Here is a 17,636-nt window from a genome sequence, read left to right as displayed (position 1 = left end):
ATTTTAAATTCTACCACTCAACTATTCACAAGATTTTGCAACCATCACCACTGTCTAATTTTAGAAAATTTGGTCACCACAAAAAGAAATCATTAACAGTCACTCCATTTCCTCTTACCCTGGCTGACCATTTCCTCAGTTAACAGTACCTATTTCCTCAGTTTCTAGCTGACCATTAATCTACTTTCTGTCTGTATGGATTTGCCTAGTCTAGATATTTTATATAAATTGAGTCTTATACTGTATGGTCTTTTGTGACTGACACTTTCACTTAGCATAATGTTTTTAAGGTTCATTCATGTTTTGCTTGCATCAGTACTACTTTCCTTTTTAAGGGCTGAATAATTTTCCATTGTACGGATAATACTACATTTTGCTTATCCAGTCATCTGTTGATGAACATTTGAGTTGTTTCCACCTTTTGGCTATTATGAATAATGCTGCTGTGAATGTGGTTGGGCAATATTTTGTGTGTGTGTTTATATAGTCTCAATTCTCTTGAGTATATACTCAATTCTCTTGAGTATATAATATGGTAACCCTATGTTTAACTTTTTGGGGAACCGCTAAACTGCTTTTCACAGCAGACGTATCATTTTATATTCCCACCACCAATGTATGAGGATTCCCATTTTTTCACCTCATGACAACACTTCAAAAAAAATTATAGTAGGGTGCAGTGATGGGTGTCCATAGTCCCAGCTACTCTGGAGGCTGAAGCAGGAGGATCTTAATTGAGACCAGTTCAAGGCTACAGTGAGCTATGATCATGCCATTTCTCTCCAGCACGGGTGACAGAGTAGGACCTTGTCTCTAAAACATAAATTAAATAAATAAATACATGCATATTTTAAAAAATTATATTGGGTATAAAGGGGTATCTCATTATGATTTTGGTTTGCATTTCCCTGATCATTAATGATGTTGAGCTTCTTATTTCATGTTTATTGGCATTTGTATATCTTTTGTGGAGAAACATCTGTTCATATCAGCTGGGCACGGTAGCTCATGCCTGTAATCCCAGCACTTTGGGAGACTGATGCGGGTGGATCACGAGGTCAAGAGATTGAGACCATCCTGGCTAACACGGTGAAACCCCGTCTCTACTAAAAATACAAAAAATTAGCTGGGCATGGTGGCCCACGCCCGTAGTCCCAGCTACTCGGGAGGCTGAGGCAGGAGAATCGCTTGAACCAGGGAGGCAGAGGTTGCAATGAGCCAAGACCACGCCACCGCACTCCAGCCTGGATGACAAAGTGAGACTCCATCTCAAAAAAAAAAGAAAAGAAATATCTCTTCTATCTTCATTGCCTTTTAAAAATTGGGTTATGTACCTTTTTATTGTGAATTATAATTTGGTTTTTAAAGCCGATTTTCAAAGTTAGCTTCATCCTTCTTTGTCATCAAGTTACACATTGTGTACTTTTCCTGAATGTTGTAGGATCACTCAGTTATCCACTGAGTAAAGAGGTTAGGCTAAATTTTGAATTATGGCCTCATAATTGATAAGGCAAAATGCTTTTTATCTTATTCCATCCTGGAAAATAATGATGCTATTATTTAAAAGAGAAGCAGTTAGCACTTTCTAAAAGGAAAAAAATAAATTACCTCTATAAAATAATCGTTTTCTTTTCTTACAGACATTTGCTTCATCATTGTTTTCAGGCTTTGATGGATCATGGTGTTAAAGTTGCTTCAGTCTTGGCCTACTCATTCAGTAGGCGGTGCTCTTATATAGCAGAATCAGATGCTGCGGTAAAGGAAAAAGCCATTCAGGTTGGCTTTGTTTTAGGTAAGTAATAGTAAAACAGAAGTATTTTGTCGTGTGATGGACTCAGAATTAAACCTGCTAACAAAGAATTCTTCCAGGACTTTCCCAAAGTCTACATAAGAAGGTTATGAGAAGAACATCAGAACCACTTAACCCTGTGCCAAAGCATTATACTCTACATTTAGGTAGTATCTTTCTAAATCCTTACGGCATTCCAACGAAGTGATTGTATTAATAGCATTTTACAAATGAGGAAACAGACTCAGAAAAGTTGAGTAACTGGCTCAAGTCACATAGCTAGTAGTAGAGCTAAGTTTAGATTCCTGTGTCTCTGTGATTCTATAATACATGTTTTTCTACCAGCCTCTTTCACCTGCTTACTGTAGGCTGTGGCAGGGAACTTCATCCTTTTGGAGCCTCAGTTTTCCCATCTCTAAAATGAGGGGTATTCTGTATTTCCTCATGGGGATGTTATGAGGATAGTGAAAACAAATGTAAAAGCAACATAGTAAGATCTTAAAAATATGTGATAGGGCCGGGCATGGTGGCTCCTTCCTGTAATTCCTAGCACTCTGGGTTACTGAGATGGGCGGATCACTGTCAGTAGTTTGAGACCAGCCTGGCCAACATGGCGAATTCCTGTCTCTGCTACAAATACAAAAATTAGCCGAATGTGGTGATGCATGCCAGTAAATCCCAGCTACTTGGGAGGATGAGGCATGAGAATTGCTTGAACTGCACTCCAGCCTGGGTGACAGGGAGACTCTGTCTCAGGAAAAAAAAAAAGGCTGGGCATGGTGGCTCTCACCTGTAATTCTGGCACTTTAGAAGGCTGAGGTAGCAGTATCACTTGAGCCCAGGAGTTCAAGACCAGCCTGGGCAACATAGCAAAACCTCATCTCTCAAAAAATTTTTAAAAAATAATGATAAATATAAAAGTAGATAGAAAAATGTTTTGTGTGCTATACATGTAGAAAAATAATTGTTTAATGTATGTATAATATTTTATATGGTTTTCACAAATCTGTATAGATAAGTGTGTTTCAGGCAATTTCTTATTAAAGTTTTTGCTGCTACTTTTTGTTTATTTTGTTTTTTTATTTTATTTTGAGACAAGGTCTCTGTCACCCAGGCTAGAAGGCAATGGCACAATTGTATTAGTCTGTTTTCATGCTGCCATTAAAAACATACCCGAGACTGGGTAATTTATAAAGCAAAAAGAGGTTTAATGAACTCGTAGTTCCACATGACTGGGGAACGCTTCACAATCATGGCAGAAGGTGAAAGGCATGTCTTACATGGTGGCAGACAAGAGAGAATGAGAGCCAAGAGGAAGGGGAGACACCTTATAAAACCATCAACTCTCATGAGACTTGTTCACTAGCATGAAAACACTATGGGGGAACTGGCCCCGTGATTCAGTTGTCTTTCACCAGGTCCCTCCCACAACACATGGGAATTATGGGAACTATAATTCAGGGTGAGATTTGGGTGGGGACACAGCCAAATCATATCATTCCGCCCCTGGCCCCTCCCAAATCTCATGTCGTCACATTTCAACACCAATCATACCTTCCCAACAGTCCTCCAAGGTCTTATTTCAGCATTAACTCAAAGGTCCACAGTCCAAAGTCTCATCTGAGACAAGGCAAGTCCCTTTTGCCTGTGAACGTGTAAAATCAAAAGCAAGTTAGTTATTTCCTAGATACAGTGAGGGTACTTGCCTTGGATAAATACAACCATTCCAAATGGAAGAAATTGGCCAAAATGAAGGCGCTAAAGGCCATATGCAAGTCTGGAATCCAGCAGAGCAGTCAAATCATAAAGCTCCAAAATGATCTTTTCTGATTCCATGTCTCACATCCAGGTCATGCTGATGCAAGAGGTGAGTTCCCATGGTCATGGACAGCTCCGCTCCTGTGGCTTTGCAGGGTACAGCCTCCCTCCTAGCAGCTTTCACAGACTGGCGTTGAGTGTCTGTGGCTTCTTCAGGCACACAGTGCAAGCTTTCGGTGGATCTACCATTCTGTAGTCTGGAGCGCAGTGGCCCTCTTCTCATAGCTCCACTAGGCAGTGCTCCAGTGGGCACTCTGTGTAAGGGCCTCAACCCAGTATTTCCCTTCCACTGCCCTAGCTGAGGTTTTTCATGAGGGCCCCACCCTGCAGCAGACTTCTGCCTGGACATCCAGGCATTTCCATACATTCTGAAATCTAGGCAGAGGTTCCCAAATCTCAGTTCTTGATTTCTGGGCACCCACAGGCTCAACACCACATGGGAGCTGCTAAGGCTTGGGACTTGCCCCCGCTGAGGCTATTATCTGAGCCATACCTTGGTCCCTTTTAGCTATGGGTAGAGCAGCTGGGACACAGGGGTCGAAGTCCCTAGTCTGCACACAGCAGGGGGGCCCTGGGCTCAGCCCACAAAACCATTTTTTCCTCATAGACCTCTGGGTCTGTGATGTGAGGGGCTGCCACAAAGTTCTCTGAAATGCCCTGGAGACATTTTCTCCATTGTCTTGGAGATTAACATTCATCTCCTCATTACTTATGCAAATTTCTGCAGCTGGCTTGCAATTCTCACAAAATGGGTTTTTCTTTTCTATCACATCCTGAGGCTGCAAATTTTCCAAACCTTGATGCTCTTTTTTTCTTTTAAAACTGAATGCCGACTGGGTGCGGTGGCTCATGCCTCTAATCCAAGCACTTTGGGAGGCCAAGGCAGGTGGATTGCTTGATATCAGGAGTTTGAGACCAGCCTGGCCAACATGGTGAAACCACATCTCTAATAAAAATACAAAAACTAGTCGGGCCTGGTGGTGGGTGCCTGTAATCCCAGCTACTTGAGAGCCTGAGGCAGGAGAATCACTTGAACCTGAAAGGCAGAGGCTGCAGTGAGCTGAGATTGCCCCACTGCACTGCTGAGATCACCCCACTGCACTCCAGCCTGGGTGTCAAAGCAAGACTTCATCTCAAAAAATAAAAGTAAAAAATAAAAATAAATAAAACAATGCTTTTAACAGCACTCAAGTCACCTCTTAAATGCTTTGCTGCTTATAATTTTCTTCTGCCAGGTACCCTAAATCATCTCCATCAAGTTCAAAGTTCCACACATCTCTGAGGCAGGGACAAAATGTCACCAGTCTCTTGGCTAAAACATAGTAAGAGTCACATTTACTTCAGTTCCCAACAAGTTCCTCATCTCCATCTGAGACCACCTCAACCTGTATTTCACTGTCCATATCATTATCTGCATTTTGATCAAAGCCATTCAACAAGTCTCTGGGAAGTTCCAAACTTTTCCCACATTTTTCTGTCTTATTCTGAGCCCTCCAAACTGTTCCAAGCTTTACCTGTTACCCAGTTCCAAAGTCGCTTCCACATTTTCAGGTATCTTTATAGCAGCTCCCCACTCTGCTGGCGCTAATTTACTTTATTAGTTCATTTTCACGCTGCTGATAAAGACATAGACCTGAGACTGGATAATTTTTAAAGGAAAAGGAGGTTTAATGGACTCACGTGGCTAGGGAGGCCTCACAATCATGGTGGACGGTAAAAGGCACATCTTACATGGTGGCAGGCAAATCAGAATCTGCCAAATGAAAGGGGAAACCCCTTATAAAACCATCAGATCTCGTGAGACTTATTCACTACCACAAGAACAGTATTGGGGAGACCGCCCCCATGATTCAATTGTCTCCCACCGGGTCTCTCCCACAACACGTGGGAATTATGGGAGCTACAATTGAAGAGGAGGTTTGGGTGGGGACACAGAGGCAAACCATATCAACAGTCATAGCTCACTGTAACTTCAGACTTGGACTCAAGCAGTCTTCCTGCTTCAGTGTCCTGAGTAGCTAAGACAACAGGCATGTGTCACCTTATCCAGCTAACTTTTATTTTTGTTGAAACTAGATCTTGCTGTGTTGCCCAGGCTGTTCTTGAACTCCTGGGCTCAAGCATTCCTCCAAAACTACTGGAATTATAGACATGAGCCACTGCACTTGGCTCTTTTTTCTCTATTAAACAAATTTTTTTTGAAGTGACTGTAGATTCATAGGAAGTTGCAAAAGAGTACCCAGAGTTCTTTGAACCACTCCTCCAGCTTCCCCCAGTGGTCACGTATCATATAACTGTAGGGCAATATCAAAACCAAGAAATTGAAAAATGGTGTTATGCCATCAACTAGTCTGCTGACCTTACTTAGTTTTCACCAGTTTTTACATGCACTCATTTGTGTGTGTATATGTCTGTGCAGTGGATTCCATGTAGAGTGATAAAACTACCATCACTATCAAGATATAGTACTGTTTGATCGCCACAAACTACTTTTGTTTTGGGTTTTTTGGTGGTGGTTTTCTGAGATGGAGTCTCGCTCTGTCACCCAGGCTGGAGTGCAGTGGCGTGATTTTTGCTCAGTGCAACCTCCGCCTCCTGTGTTCAAGCGATTCTCCTTCCTCAGCCTCCCAAGTAGCTGGGATTACAGGCGTGTACCACCACCACACCCAACTAATTTTTGTGTTTTTAGTAGAGACGGGGTTTCACTATGTTGGCCAGGCTGGTCTCAAACTCCTGACCTCAAGTGGTCCACCCACCTCTGCCACCAAAAGTGCTGGGATTACAGATGTGAGCCACTGCACCCAACCCTACTTTTGTTTTTAACTTCTCTCATTACTGTGTGCATGTGCCGTGTATGTGTTTTCTGTCTTAAAGCATACACACATGTGCATCTACATCCTTCCCAGCATATTTTAATAGTCATCTTTAATCTTTTCCTTTTTTGGAGGGGGGAGGGGGGACAGGGTCTCACTCTGACGCCCAGACTGGAGTGCAGTGGCACAATCTCAGCTCACTGCAACCTCCACCTCCTGGGTTCAAGTGATTCTGCTACCTCAGCCTTGCAGGTAGCTGGGACTACAGGTGTGTGCCACCACACCCAGCTGATTTTTGTGTTTTTAGTAGAGCCAGGGTTTCATCGTGTTGGCCAGGCTGGTCTCAAATTCCTGACCTAAGGTGATCTGTCCGCCTCAGTCTCCCAAAGTGCTGGGATTACAGGCGTGAGGCACCATGCCTGACCTGTTTAATCTTAGAATAATTATTTGTAGTACTCAAAGATAGGTTGCTGAAGGAACTTTAGAACATATATTTTTTGAAAAGGATTATTCTTGTTATTATTATATTATTATTATTATAGCTCAGCATTATTCTTGTTATTCTTCTTATTATTATTTTAAGATGTGCTCTCTCACTGTCACCCGGGCTGGAGTGCAGTAGTGCGATCTCAGCTCACTGCAGCCTCCACCTCCCAGGTTCAAGCCATTCTCCTGTCTCAGCCTCCTGAGTAGCTGGGATTACAGGCACCCACCACATGCCCAGCTAATTTTTTGTATTTTTAGTAGTGATGGGATTTCACTACGTTAGGCAGGCTGATCTCGAACTCCTGACTTCGTGATCCACCTGCCTCAGTCTCCCAAAGTGCTGGGATTACAGGCATGAGCCACTGTGCCTGGCCTGCATTTCTTTTTTAAATAGTCTTATGGAATGTCAGTAGCGATAAAGAATTGTCCAAAGAAAGTCTCTAAAAGCTTGTGGTCTTGACTAATGTTAAGGATAGTTCTGTACGATCATGTAAAAATGTGTATGTGAGAGAAATTTAGTATCAAAGAAGATGAAAGGAAGACTAGTGTTCATTGAGGTCCTCTGTCATCTCCACATCTACTTATGCCAATCTGGCCACTGTAATGACCCACATAGATACCTTGGAGAGAGAACCAAGTCCTGGCAAACTCATAGTTATCAGTCTTAATCCTAAAGTTACCCAGAGAGAGAAAAAAATCATACCAGAAGAGTTGTGCAGACATCACAATAAGTTTTAGAACATTGATACCACCCCAAAAAGAAAACAGTACCCATTAGCAGTCCCTCCCATTTCTCTCCCACATGAAGCAAACATCATCCACTTTCTGTCTCTATAGATTTGCCTTTTCTGGACATTTTATACAAGTGGACTCTTGAAATACATGGTCTTTGTGACTGGCTTGTTTTATTTATCAGAATACTTCCAAAATCCATCCATGTTTTAGAGATAGAATTTAATACAAATAATATTTGTTGACCTCTGGGGGCAGGGCATCGCTGAACAAAAGGCAGCAGAAACTTCTGCAGACTTAAACATCCCTGTCCGACAGCTCTGAAGAGAGCAGTGGTTCTCCCAGCATGTAGTTTCAGCTCTGAGAACAGACAGACTGTCTTCTGAAGTGGTTCCCTGACTCCCATGTAGCCTAACTGGGAGACACCTACCAGTAGGGACTGACTGACACCTCATACAGCCAGGTAACCCTCTGAGACGAAGCTTCCAAAGGAAGGATGAGGTAGCAATATTTGCTATTCTGCAGCCTCCACTGGTGATAACCCAGGCAAACAGGGTCTGGAGTGGACCTCCAGTAAACTCCCAACAGACCTGCAGCTGAGGGACCTGACTATTAGAAGGAAAACTAACAAACAGAAAGGAATAACATCAACATAAACAAAAAGGACATCCACACCAAAACCCCATCTGTAGGTCACCATCATCAAAGACCAAAGGTAGATAAAACCACAAAGATGGGGAGAAACCAGAGCAGAAAAGCTGAAAATTCTAAAAACGAGAACACCTGTTCTCCAAATGACCGCAGCTCCTTGCCAGCAACGGAACAAAGCCAGACAGAGAATGACTTTGACGAGTTGAGAGAGTTAGGCTTCAGAAGGTCGACTTCTGAAGAACAGACTTCTCTAAGCTAAAGGAGGATGTTCAGACCCGTCGCAAGAAAGCTAAAAACTTTGAAAAAAGATTAGAATGGCTTACTAGAATAAACAGTGTAGAGAAGACCTTAAATGACCTGATGGAACTGAAAACCATGGCATGAGAACTGCGTGACACATTCAGTAGCCAATTCGATCAAGTGGAAGAAAGGGTATTAGTGATTGAAGATCAAATTAATGAACTAAGAAGAGAAGTATAGAGAAAAAAAGAGTGAAAAGAAACAACAAAGTCTCCAAGAAATATGGGACTGTGTGAAAAGACCAAATTTACATTTGATTGGTGTACCTGAAAGTGACGGGGAGAATGGAACTAAGCTGGAAAACATTCTTCAGGATATTATCCAGGAAAACTTTCCCAATATAGCAAGGCAGGCCAACATTCAAATTCAGGAAATACAGAGAACACCACAAAGATATTCCTTGAGAAGAGCAACCCCAAGACACGTAATTGTCAGATTCACCAAGGTTGAAATGAAGGAAAAAATGTTAAGGGCAGCCAGAGAGAAAGGTCAGGTTACCCACAAAGGGAAGCCCATCAGCCTAACCATGTATCTCTTGGCCGAAACTCTACAAGCCAGAAGAGAGTGGGGGTCAATATTCAACATTCTTAAAAGAATTTTCAACCCAGAATTTCATATCCAGTCAAACTAAGCTTTGTAAGTAAAGGAGAAATAAAATTCTTTACAGACAAGCAAATGCTGAGAGATTTTGTCACCACCAGGCCTGCCTTACAAGAGCTCCTGAAGGAAGCCCTAAACATGGAAAGGAACAACCGGTACCAGCCACTGCAAAAACATGCCAAATCATAAAGACCATCGATGCTAAGAAGAAACTGCATCAACTAATGGGCAAAATGACCAGCTAACATCATAATGACAGGATCGAATTCACACATAACAATATTAACCTTAAATGTAAATGGGCTAAATGCCCCAGTTAAAAGACACAGACTGGCAAATTGGATAGAGTCAAGACCCATCAGTGTGCTGTATTCAGGAGACCCATCTCAGGAGACTATACATAGGCTCAAAATAAAGGGATGGAGAAAGATCTACCAAGCAAATGGAAAGCAAAAATAAATAAATAAAAGCAGGCGTTGAAATCCTGATAAAACAGACTTTAAACCAACAAAGATCAAAAGAGACAAGGCCATTACATAATGGTAAAGGGATCAATTCAACAAGCTAGACCGAACTAACCTAATATATATGCACCCAATACAGGAGCACCAGAGTCACAAAACAAGTCCTTAGAGATCTACAAAGAGACTTGGACTCCCACACAATAATAATGGGAGACTTTAATACCCCGCTGCCAATATTAGATCAACGAGACAGAAGGTTAGCAAGGATATCCAGGACTTGAACTCAGCTCTGCACCAAGCAGATCTAATAGACATCTACAGAACTCTCCACCCCAAATCAACAGAATATATTCTTCTCAGCACCACATTGTACTTATTCCAAAATTGACCACATAGTTGGAAGTAAAGCACTCCTCACCAAATGTAAAAGAACAGAAATCACAACAAACTATCAGACCACAGTGCAGTCAAATTAGAACTCAGGATTAAGAAACTCACTCAAAACCGCACAAGTACTTGGAAACTGAACAACCTGCTCCTGAGTGACTACTGGGCAAATAACGCAATGAAGGCAGAAATAAAGATGTTCTTTGAAACCAATGAGAATAAACACACAACATACCAGAATCTCTGGGACACATTTAAAGCAGTGTGTAGAGGGAAATTTATAGCACTACATGCCCACAAGAGAAAGCAGGAAAGATCTCAAATCAACAGCCTACCATCACAATTAAAAGAACTAGAGAAGCAAGAGCAAACAAATTCAAAAGCTAGCAGAAGGCAAGAAATAGCTAAGATCAGATCAGAACTGAAGGAGATACACACACACACACACAAAAACCCTTCAAAAAATCAGTGAATCCAGGATCTGGTTTTTTGAAAAGATAACAAAATTGATAGACCACTAGCAAGACTAATGAAGAAAGAGAAGGATCAAATAGACACAATAAAAAATGATAAAGGGGATATCACCACCGATCCCACAGAAATGCAAACTACCATCAGAGAATACTGTAAACACCTCTAAGCAAATAAACTAGAAAATCTGGAAGAAATGGATAAGTGTCTGGACATATACACCCTCCCAAGACTAAACCAGGAAGAAGTTGAATCTCTGAATAGACCAATAACAGGCTCTGAAATTGAGGCAATAATTAGTAGCCTACCAACCAAAGAGAGTCCAGGACCAGACAGATTCACAGCCGAATTCTACCAGAGGTCCAAAGAGGAGCTGGTACCATTCCTTCTGAAACTTATCCAATCAATAGAAAAAGAGGGAACCCTCTCTAACTCATTTTATGAGGCCAGCATCATCCTGATACCAAAGCCTGGGAGAGACACAACAAAAAAAGAGAATTTTAGACTAATATCCCTGATGCACATCGATGCGAAAATCCTCAATAAAATACTGGCAAACCGAATCCAGCAGCACATCCAAAAGCTTATCCACCAAGATCAAGTTGGCTTCATCCCTGGGATGCAAGGCTGGTTCACCATATGCAAATCAGTAAACATAGCCCATCACATAAACAGTTCCAAAGACAAAAACCACATGATTATCTCAATAGATGCAGAAAAGGCCCTCAACAAATTTTAACAGTGCTTCATGCTAAAAACTCTCAATAAACTAGGTATTGATGGAACATATCTCAAAATAATAAGACCCACAGCCATTCATACTGAATGGGCCCAAACTGGAAGCATTCCCTTTGAAAACTGGCACAAGACAGGGATGCCCTCTCTCATCACTCCTATTCAACATGCTGTTGGAAGTTCTGACCAGGGCAATCAGGCAAGAGAAAGAAAGAAAGGGTATTCAAATAGGAAAAGAGGAAGTCAAGTTGTCCCTGTTTGCAGATGACATGATTGTATATTTAGAAAACCCCATCATCTCAGCCCAAAATCTCCTTAAGCTGATAAGCAACTTTGTTTACAAAGTCTCAGGATACAAAATCAATGTACAAAAATCACAAGCATTCCTGTATGCCAATAACAGTCAAACAGGGAGCCAAATAATGAGTAAACTCCCATTCACAATTGCTACAAAGAGAATAAAATACCTAGGAATCCATTACAAGGGATGTGAAGGACCTCTTCAAGGAGAACTACAAACTACTGCTCAAGGAAATAAAAGAGAACACAAACAAATGGAAGAGCATTCCATGCTCATGGATAGGAAGAATCAATATTGTGAAAATGGCCATACTGCCCAAGGTAATTTATAGATTAAATACCATCCCCATCAAGCTACCAATGACTTTCTTCACAGAATTGGAAGAAACTAAAGTTCATGTGGAATCAAAAAAGCCCGCATTGCCAAGACAATCCTAAACAAAAAGAAGAAAGCTAGAGGCATCGTGCTACCTGACTTTACGCTACAAGGCTGCGGTAACCAAAACAGCATTGTACTGGTACCAAAACAGAGATATAGACCAATGGAACAGAACAGAGGCCTCAAAAATAACACCACACATCTACAACCATCTGATCTTTTACAAACCTGACAAAAACAAGAAATGGGGAAAGGATTCCTTGATTAATAAATGGTGCTGGGAACACTGGCTAGCCATATGTAGAAAGCTGAAACTGGATCCCTCCCTTACACCTTATACAAAAATTAATTCAAGATGGATTAAAGACTTAAGTGTTAGACCTAAAACCATTAAAAACCCCACAAGTAAACCTAGGCATTACCATTCAGGACATAGGCATGGGCAAGGACTTCATGACTAAAACACCAAAAGTAATGGCAGCAGAAGCCAGAATTGACAAATGGGATCTAATTAAACTAAAGAGCTTCTGCACAGCAAAATAAACTACCATCAAAGTGAACAGGCAACCTAAAGAATGGGAGAAAATTTTTGCCATCTACCCATCTGACAAAGGGCTAATATCTAGAATCTACAAAGAACTTAAACAAGTTTACAAGAAAAAAATCAACCCCATCAAAAAGTGGGTGAAGGATATGAACAGACACTTCTCAAAAGAAGACATTTATGCAGCCAACAGACACACGAAAAATGCTCATCATCACTGGTGATCAGAGAAATGCAAATCAAAACCACAATGAGATACCGTCTCACACCAGTTAGAATGGCGATCATTAAAATGTCAGGAAACAACAGATGCTGAAGAGGATGTGGAGAAATAGGAACGTTTTTACACTGTTGGTGGGAGTGTAAACTGGTTCAACCATTGTGGAAGACAGTGTGGCGATTCCTCAAGGATCTAGAACTAGAAATAGCATTTGACCCAGCAATCCCATTACTGGGTGTATACCCAAAGGATTATAAATCATGCTGCTATAAAGACATGCACACGTATGTTTATTGCGGCACTATTCACGATAGCAAGTACATGGAACCAACCCAGATGTCCATCAATGATAGACTGGATTAAGAAAATGTGGCACATGCACACCACGGAATACTATGCAGCCATAAAAAAGGATGAGTTCATGTCCTTTGTAGGGACATGGATGAAACTGGAAACTATCATTCTGAGCAAACTATTGCAAGGACAGAAAACCAAACACCATGTGTTCTCACTCATAGGTGAGAATTGAACAATGAGAACACTTGGACACAGGGCAGGGAATATCACACACCAGGGCCTGTCATGGGGTAGGGGGATAGGGGAGGGATAGCATTAGGAGAAATGCCTAACATAAATGATGAGTTAATGGGTGCAGCAAACCAACCTGGCACGTGTAACCTGCATGTTGTGCACATATACCATAGAACTTAGAGTATAATAAAAAAAACTTTTTTTTAATCCTAAAAAGTAAAATTAAAAAATTGTTTTTTAGAAAGGACTGCATTCTTAAGTAGGACTATCACCCTGACCAAGATCTTTTCTGACAGGCCACATCTTTATTGTGATGAGGCTATTCAAAGGGAAAACTAAACATTTTTTAGCAGGCATATGTTTTTAAATGGTTTGAATTTATTTATTTCTTGTTTACAAGTGTTTAATTTGATGCTTATAGTCAAGGAACACATTTCTTAAAATTAAGTTTTTAATCGAAATAGTAACCTGGCCAGGCGTGGTGGCTCACACCTGTAATCCCAGACTTTGGGAGGCTGAGACGGACGGATCATCTGAGGTCAGGAGTTTGAGACCAGCCTGACCAACATGGAGAAACCCTGTCTCCACTAAAAATACAAAATTAGCCAGGCGTGGTAGCGCATGCCTGTAATCTCAGCTACTCAGGAGACTGAGGTAGGAGAATCGCTTGAACCCAGGAGGCGGAGGTTGCAGTGAGCCTTGATCATACCATTGCACTCCAGCCTGGGCAACAAGAGCAAACCTCTGTCCCTAAAAAAAAGAAATAGTAACCTATCCTGCGGTTACTGGACTGATACTTCTTCTAATTATAGCAAATGTCCACTTCATTTTCAAGCACAAATGGTCATTGTAAGAAACTGTGACAGCTGCCACAATTGTGCTGTTGTCTTCTTCTCATAACTCCTTTTGAAAACAAATAAGGATCTCATTCGTTTTGAACAGAAAATAAATTTAGTTCTGGATTTGATTTAGCTGAAACCCAGCTCTCTTGTAGTATTTTCCTTGAGTTTAGGTAAATTCTAGGGTCAATATTACAAGTTTTGATTTTATGCTCTAGAATAAACCTAAATTTTTAGGGATTTTCAAACTAAGAACCAAATGAAATTAAGTACATTGTATAAATGTTTTCCTTCTCAACAACATGTGGATGAAATAGATGTTATATGTGAATAGTTCATTTCACTAGGCTATAAAATCAATTATCAAGATAAAAAAATAGTATTTATTTAGGAGACAGGGTCTCACTGTGTTACCCAAGGTAGTCTTGAACTCTTGGCCTCAAGGGCTCCTTCCACCTTGGCCTCCAAAAGTGCTGGAATTACAGGCATGAGCCACTGTATCTGGCCTAGTACAGATCATTTTTAACCAGATATTAGAGAACTAAAAAGGCAAAAAGGGAACAGTTGGTTATTATGGACAAAGCAGCTGTGAGAATTGGCTGCCATACCTATGGCTTGGGGAACCAAGGAAGAGATTGGAATTATTAAAAATTATAATTTTTAATTATAATTATATAGTTGGAGGGGTTTGCCCCATGGAGCTAGGATGCTGCTAGACTGTTACTAGTGCCTTAGAGGTCTGAAAAGAGGGCCGTTGGGTCTAGGATCTAGACCTCTAGGAGGGGCAACCTGGATGTCTATTGCTGGTGTTTGATGGAGTGCTGTAAAACTGGTTTTGCAAGCATTGGAAAACTGCAAATGGTATTGACTATTATTTAATGGAATGAACTACCACCACCAAAGTAAAGAAGCAAACCCTGGGGTGTTTTTGTCAACAGGAACCTCACTAACAGATACAGGAAGGAGAGTGTCCTTTGCTCTTCCAGTCTTGCAGCCCTTTTCTCTAGTGCCTCCTATGGGCTGAGCCAAACAGGGAGCTAGCTAGCAAAAGAGAAATGTGGTTTGCAGAGTCCTTGTTCAGCATCCTCAAACAGACTCTAGTAGTGTGGATTTGAAGCTGAGAGACAATATTCTAATAACCAGCACAATACACAGTATGTTGGGATGATAAGTAGAATATTACTTAGTAGGAATATGAATAATAACCTCATTATTCTGCTCAACTTGGTGAGGAACCTAGAAAGATCTAAAGCACAGTTCTCTCCAGCTAATTAAAAAATTGCTTAATTACATGTAGCTTTAATTAAATATAAAACATGAGTCTGTGCAAAATATAATATTTTGTTGACTCAGACGTTAAAACTATTAAGACACCATATTTTTTGTGTGCCAAGAAAAAAAATGGAGCCAATTATTGTAATATACCTTTCATTTTATGACGTACTCTAATTTCAGAGTGTTTTTGTTGTTGTTGTTTGAGACAAGGTCTGACTCTGTTGCCCAGGCTGGAGGGCAGTGGTGCGATCTCCGCTCACTGCAGTCTCTGCCTCCCAGGTTCAAGCCATTCTCCCACCCCAGCCTCCTGACTAGCTGGGACTACAGGCACTTGCCACCACACCTGGCTTACTTTTGTTTCTTTTGTAGAGACAGGGTTTTGCCATTTTGCCCAGGCAGGTCTCAGATAATTTCAGATATTTTTTAATGTCCAAAAATTGTATTTTAGAATATACCATGATGGTATGTTACTTTGTGTTTTCTGGTTATTGTAACATCCTGAATAGCACTAAGAAATTATTCCTTAATAACTATTGCAGTATAGGGACTACAGACTTAGCCTCTGAAGTCACATTGTGTGCATCCAAATCTTTTCACTATTACTAGATTATAAGCTTTGGTTTTCCTGTGACTCAAGTTTTTTCATCTGTTACTTTGGGGCAGTTACTGCATTTAAGTTGAAGTTGTGTTGTGAAAGTTAGTGAGTTGAAGTAGTTACCACAAAAAGAAGTGTTTTACATGGTGTAGTAACAGTGTATTAAATGTTAGTCATTTTTAGGGGTCAGAATCCTCAAAAAGATAATATGTTGAGGAAACATTGTCCAGGACAGTAATTTCTTGTTTAAAAAAAAATGAGATAATCAATTAAGCATCATGGTCTTTTTATAATCTGTGTATCCTCCGTTATGTGCTGCTATACTAAGATTAAGTATATGCAGATTTATCTTTGAGATTGTGTATTGGGAGATGCTAAAGTTATGTGTACTCTCCAAGATGAAAATAGCAAAATAATTTAGTTAGCTCATTAGCTGGAAAATAACAACTCTTAGGCCATGGAGTATTCTTACAAGGTTGAAACTTTTGATTCCTTATTCAAGGTCTTAGCCTTAATCCTCCTTCCCCAGTTCAAAACCTTTTTATAAAAATCTCACAATTCATACCTGTATTTTATGCTAAACACAAGACTTTTAATATCATGGTTTTTTTTTTTTAATTTAGATGATATTCACTGTCAGCATGTCATTTTAGCTTTCAGGCTATTAAGTTATCTAAAGTTGGTGTTTCTTATTTTTTTAGGTGGCTTTCTTTCAGATGCAGGCTGGTATAGTGATGCTGAGAAAGTTTTTCTGTCCTGCCTTCAGTTGTGTACTCTACACGATGAGATGCTTCATTGGTTTCGTGCAGTAGAATGTTGTGTGAGGTAAGTTGGAACATATTCTGTAATTATGTGCTATAATGGTATTTAGTGGTTTTTATAGTTTTAGCTCTTATAAGTATATGCCAACATTTGAGTAAATCTCTGAGATGATATTTATATGTCATAGTTTCACTAGTCTGGCATCCTCTCATCTCTAAAATATAGTTAATCTGCTATAGACAGTTAGGTTAGATTTGAGTGTTATGAACCAGAATGTGTTTCTTTTTTTATTTTTATTTTTGAAATGGAGTCTCGCTCTGTTACCTAGGCTGGACTGCAGTAGTGCAATCTTGACTCACTGCAACCTCCACGTCCTGGGTTCAAGTGATTCTCCTGTCTCAGCCTCCCAAGTAGCTGAGATTACAGGCATGCGCCACAATGCCTGGCTAATTTTTTTTATTTTTAGTAGAGATGGGGTTTTGCCACATTGGTCAGGCTGGTCTTGAACTCCTAACCTCAGGTGATCCACCTGCCTTGGCCTCCCAAAGTACTGGGATTACAGGCAGGAGCTACTGTGCCCGGCCCAGAATGTGTTTCTTATGTATGTTTTTGCTTTATCATAGAACTTGTTTGTTTGTTCATTCAACAAGTATTTATTGAATACTTATGTACTAGGAACTGTGGTAGATACTGGATGCTAGGAAACTCCAAAAATGTACTTTTTCTTGAGTGTTACTTTTGTACCCCGTGCTTTGTTTACGTTTCCATAATTGTGCATAACAAGATTAGTGCTTTACTTATGAGTAACTTTTCTTTGAGGATACATTTATTACCTTTTTACAGATGTCCTTAAAGTCAAGCAAATCTAGAAGTAACTCTGCTTTATTGTCCTTATTTTTTTTATGCACATGTTACATCTACCTTTACTTTCATACAGGTTTTCTC

The 17,636-nt window shown here is 40.4% G+C and overlaps 1 protein-coding gene across 2 annotated transcripts in view; it reads left to right on the top strand.

Annotated features, from left to right (window-relative positions):
* The window catches only part of APPBP2 (amyloid beta precursor protein binding protein 2), an 81,060-nt gene that overhangs the window by 26,910 nt on the left and 36,514 nt on the right, over positions 1-17,636 (top strand). For both annotated transcript variants that reach the window (XM_008011202.3, XM_037993374.2), the window contains exons 3-4: positions 1,641-1,792; positions 16,631-16,754. In XM_008011202.3, coding sequence (XP_008009393.2) covers positions 1,641-1,792; positions 16,631-16,754 — 276 coding nt within the window. The remainder of the gene's footprint in view (positions 1-1,640; positions 1,793-16,630; positions 16,755-17,636) is intronic.

The sequence above is a fragment of the Chlorocebus sabaeus genome, chromosome 16 (genome assembly GCF_047675955.1).
Source record: "Chlorocebus sabaeus isolate Y175 chromosome 16, mChlSab1.0.hap1, whole genome shotgun sequence".
NCBI classification, from domain to species: domain Eukaryota; kingdom Metazoa; phylum Chordata; class Mammalia; order Primates; family Cercopithecidae; genus Chlorocebus; species Chlorocebus sabaeus.
The sequence above is the reverse complement of the archived record's forward strand: the minus strand, read 5'-3'. Positions and strand labels throughout refer to the sequence as shown.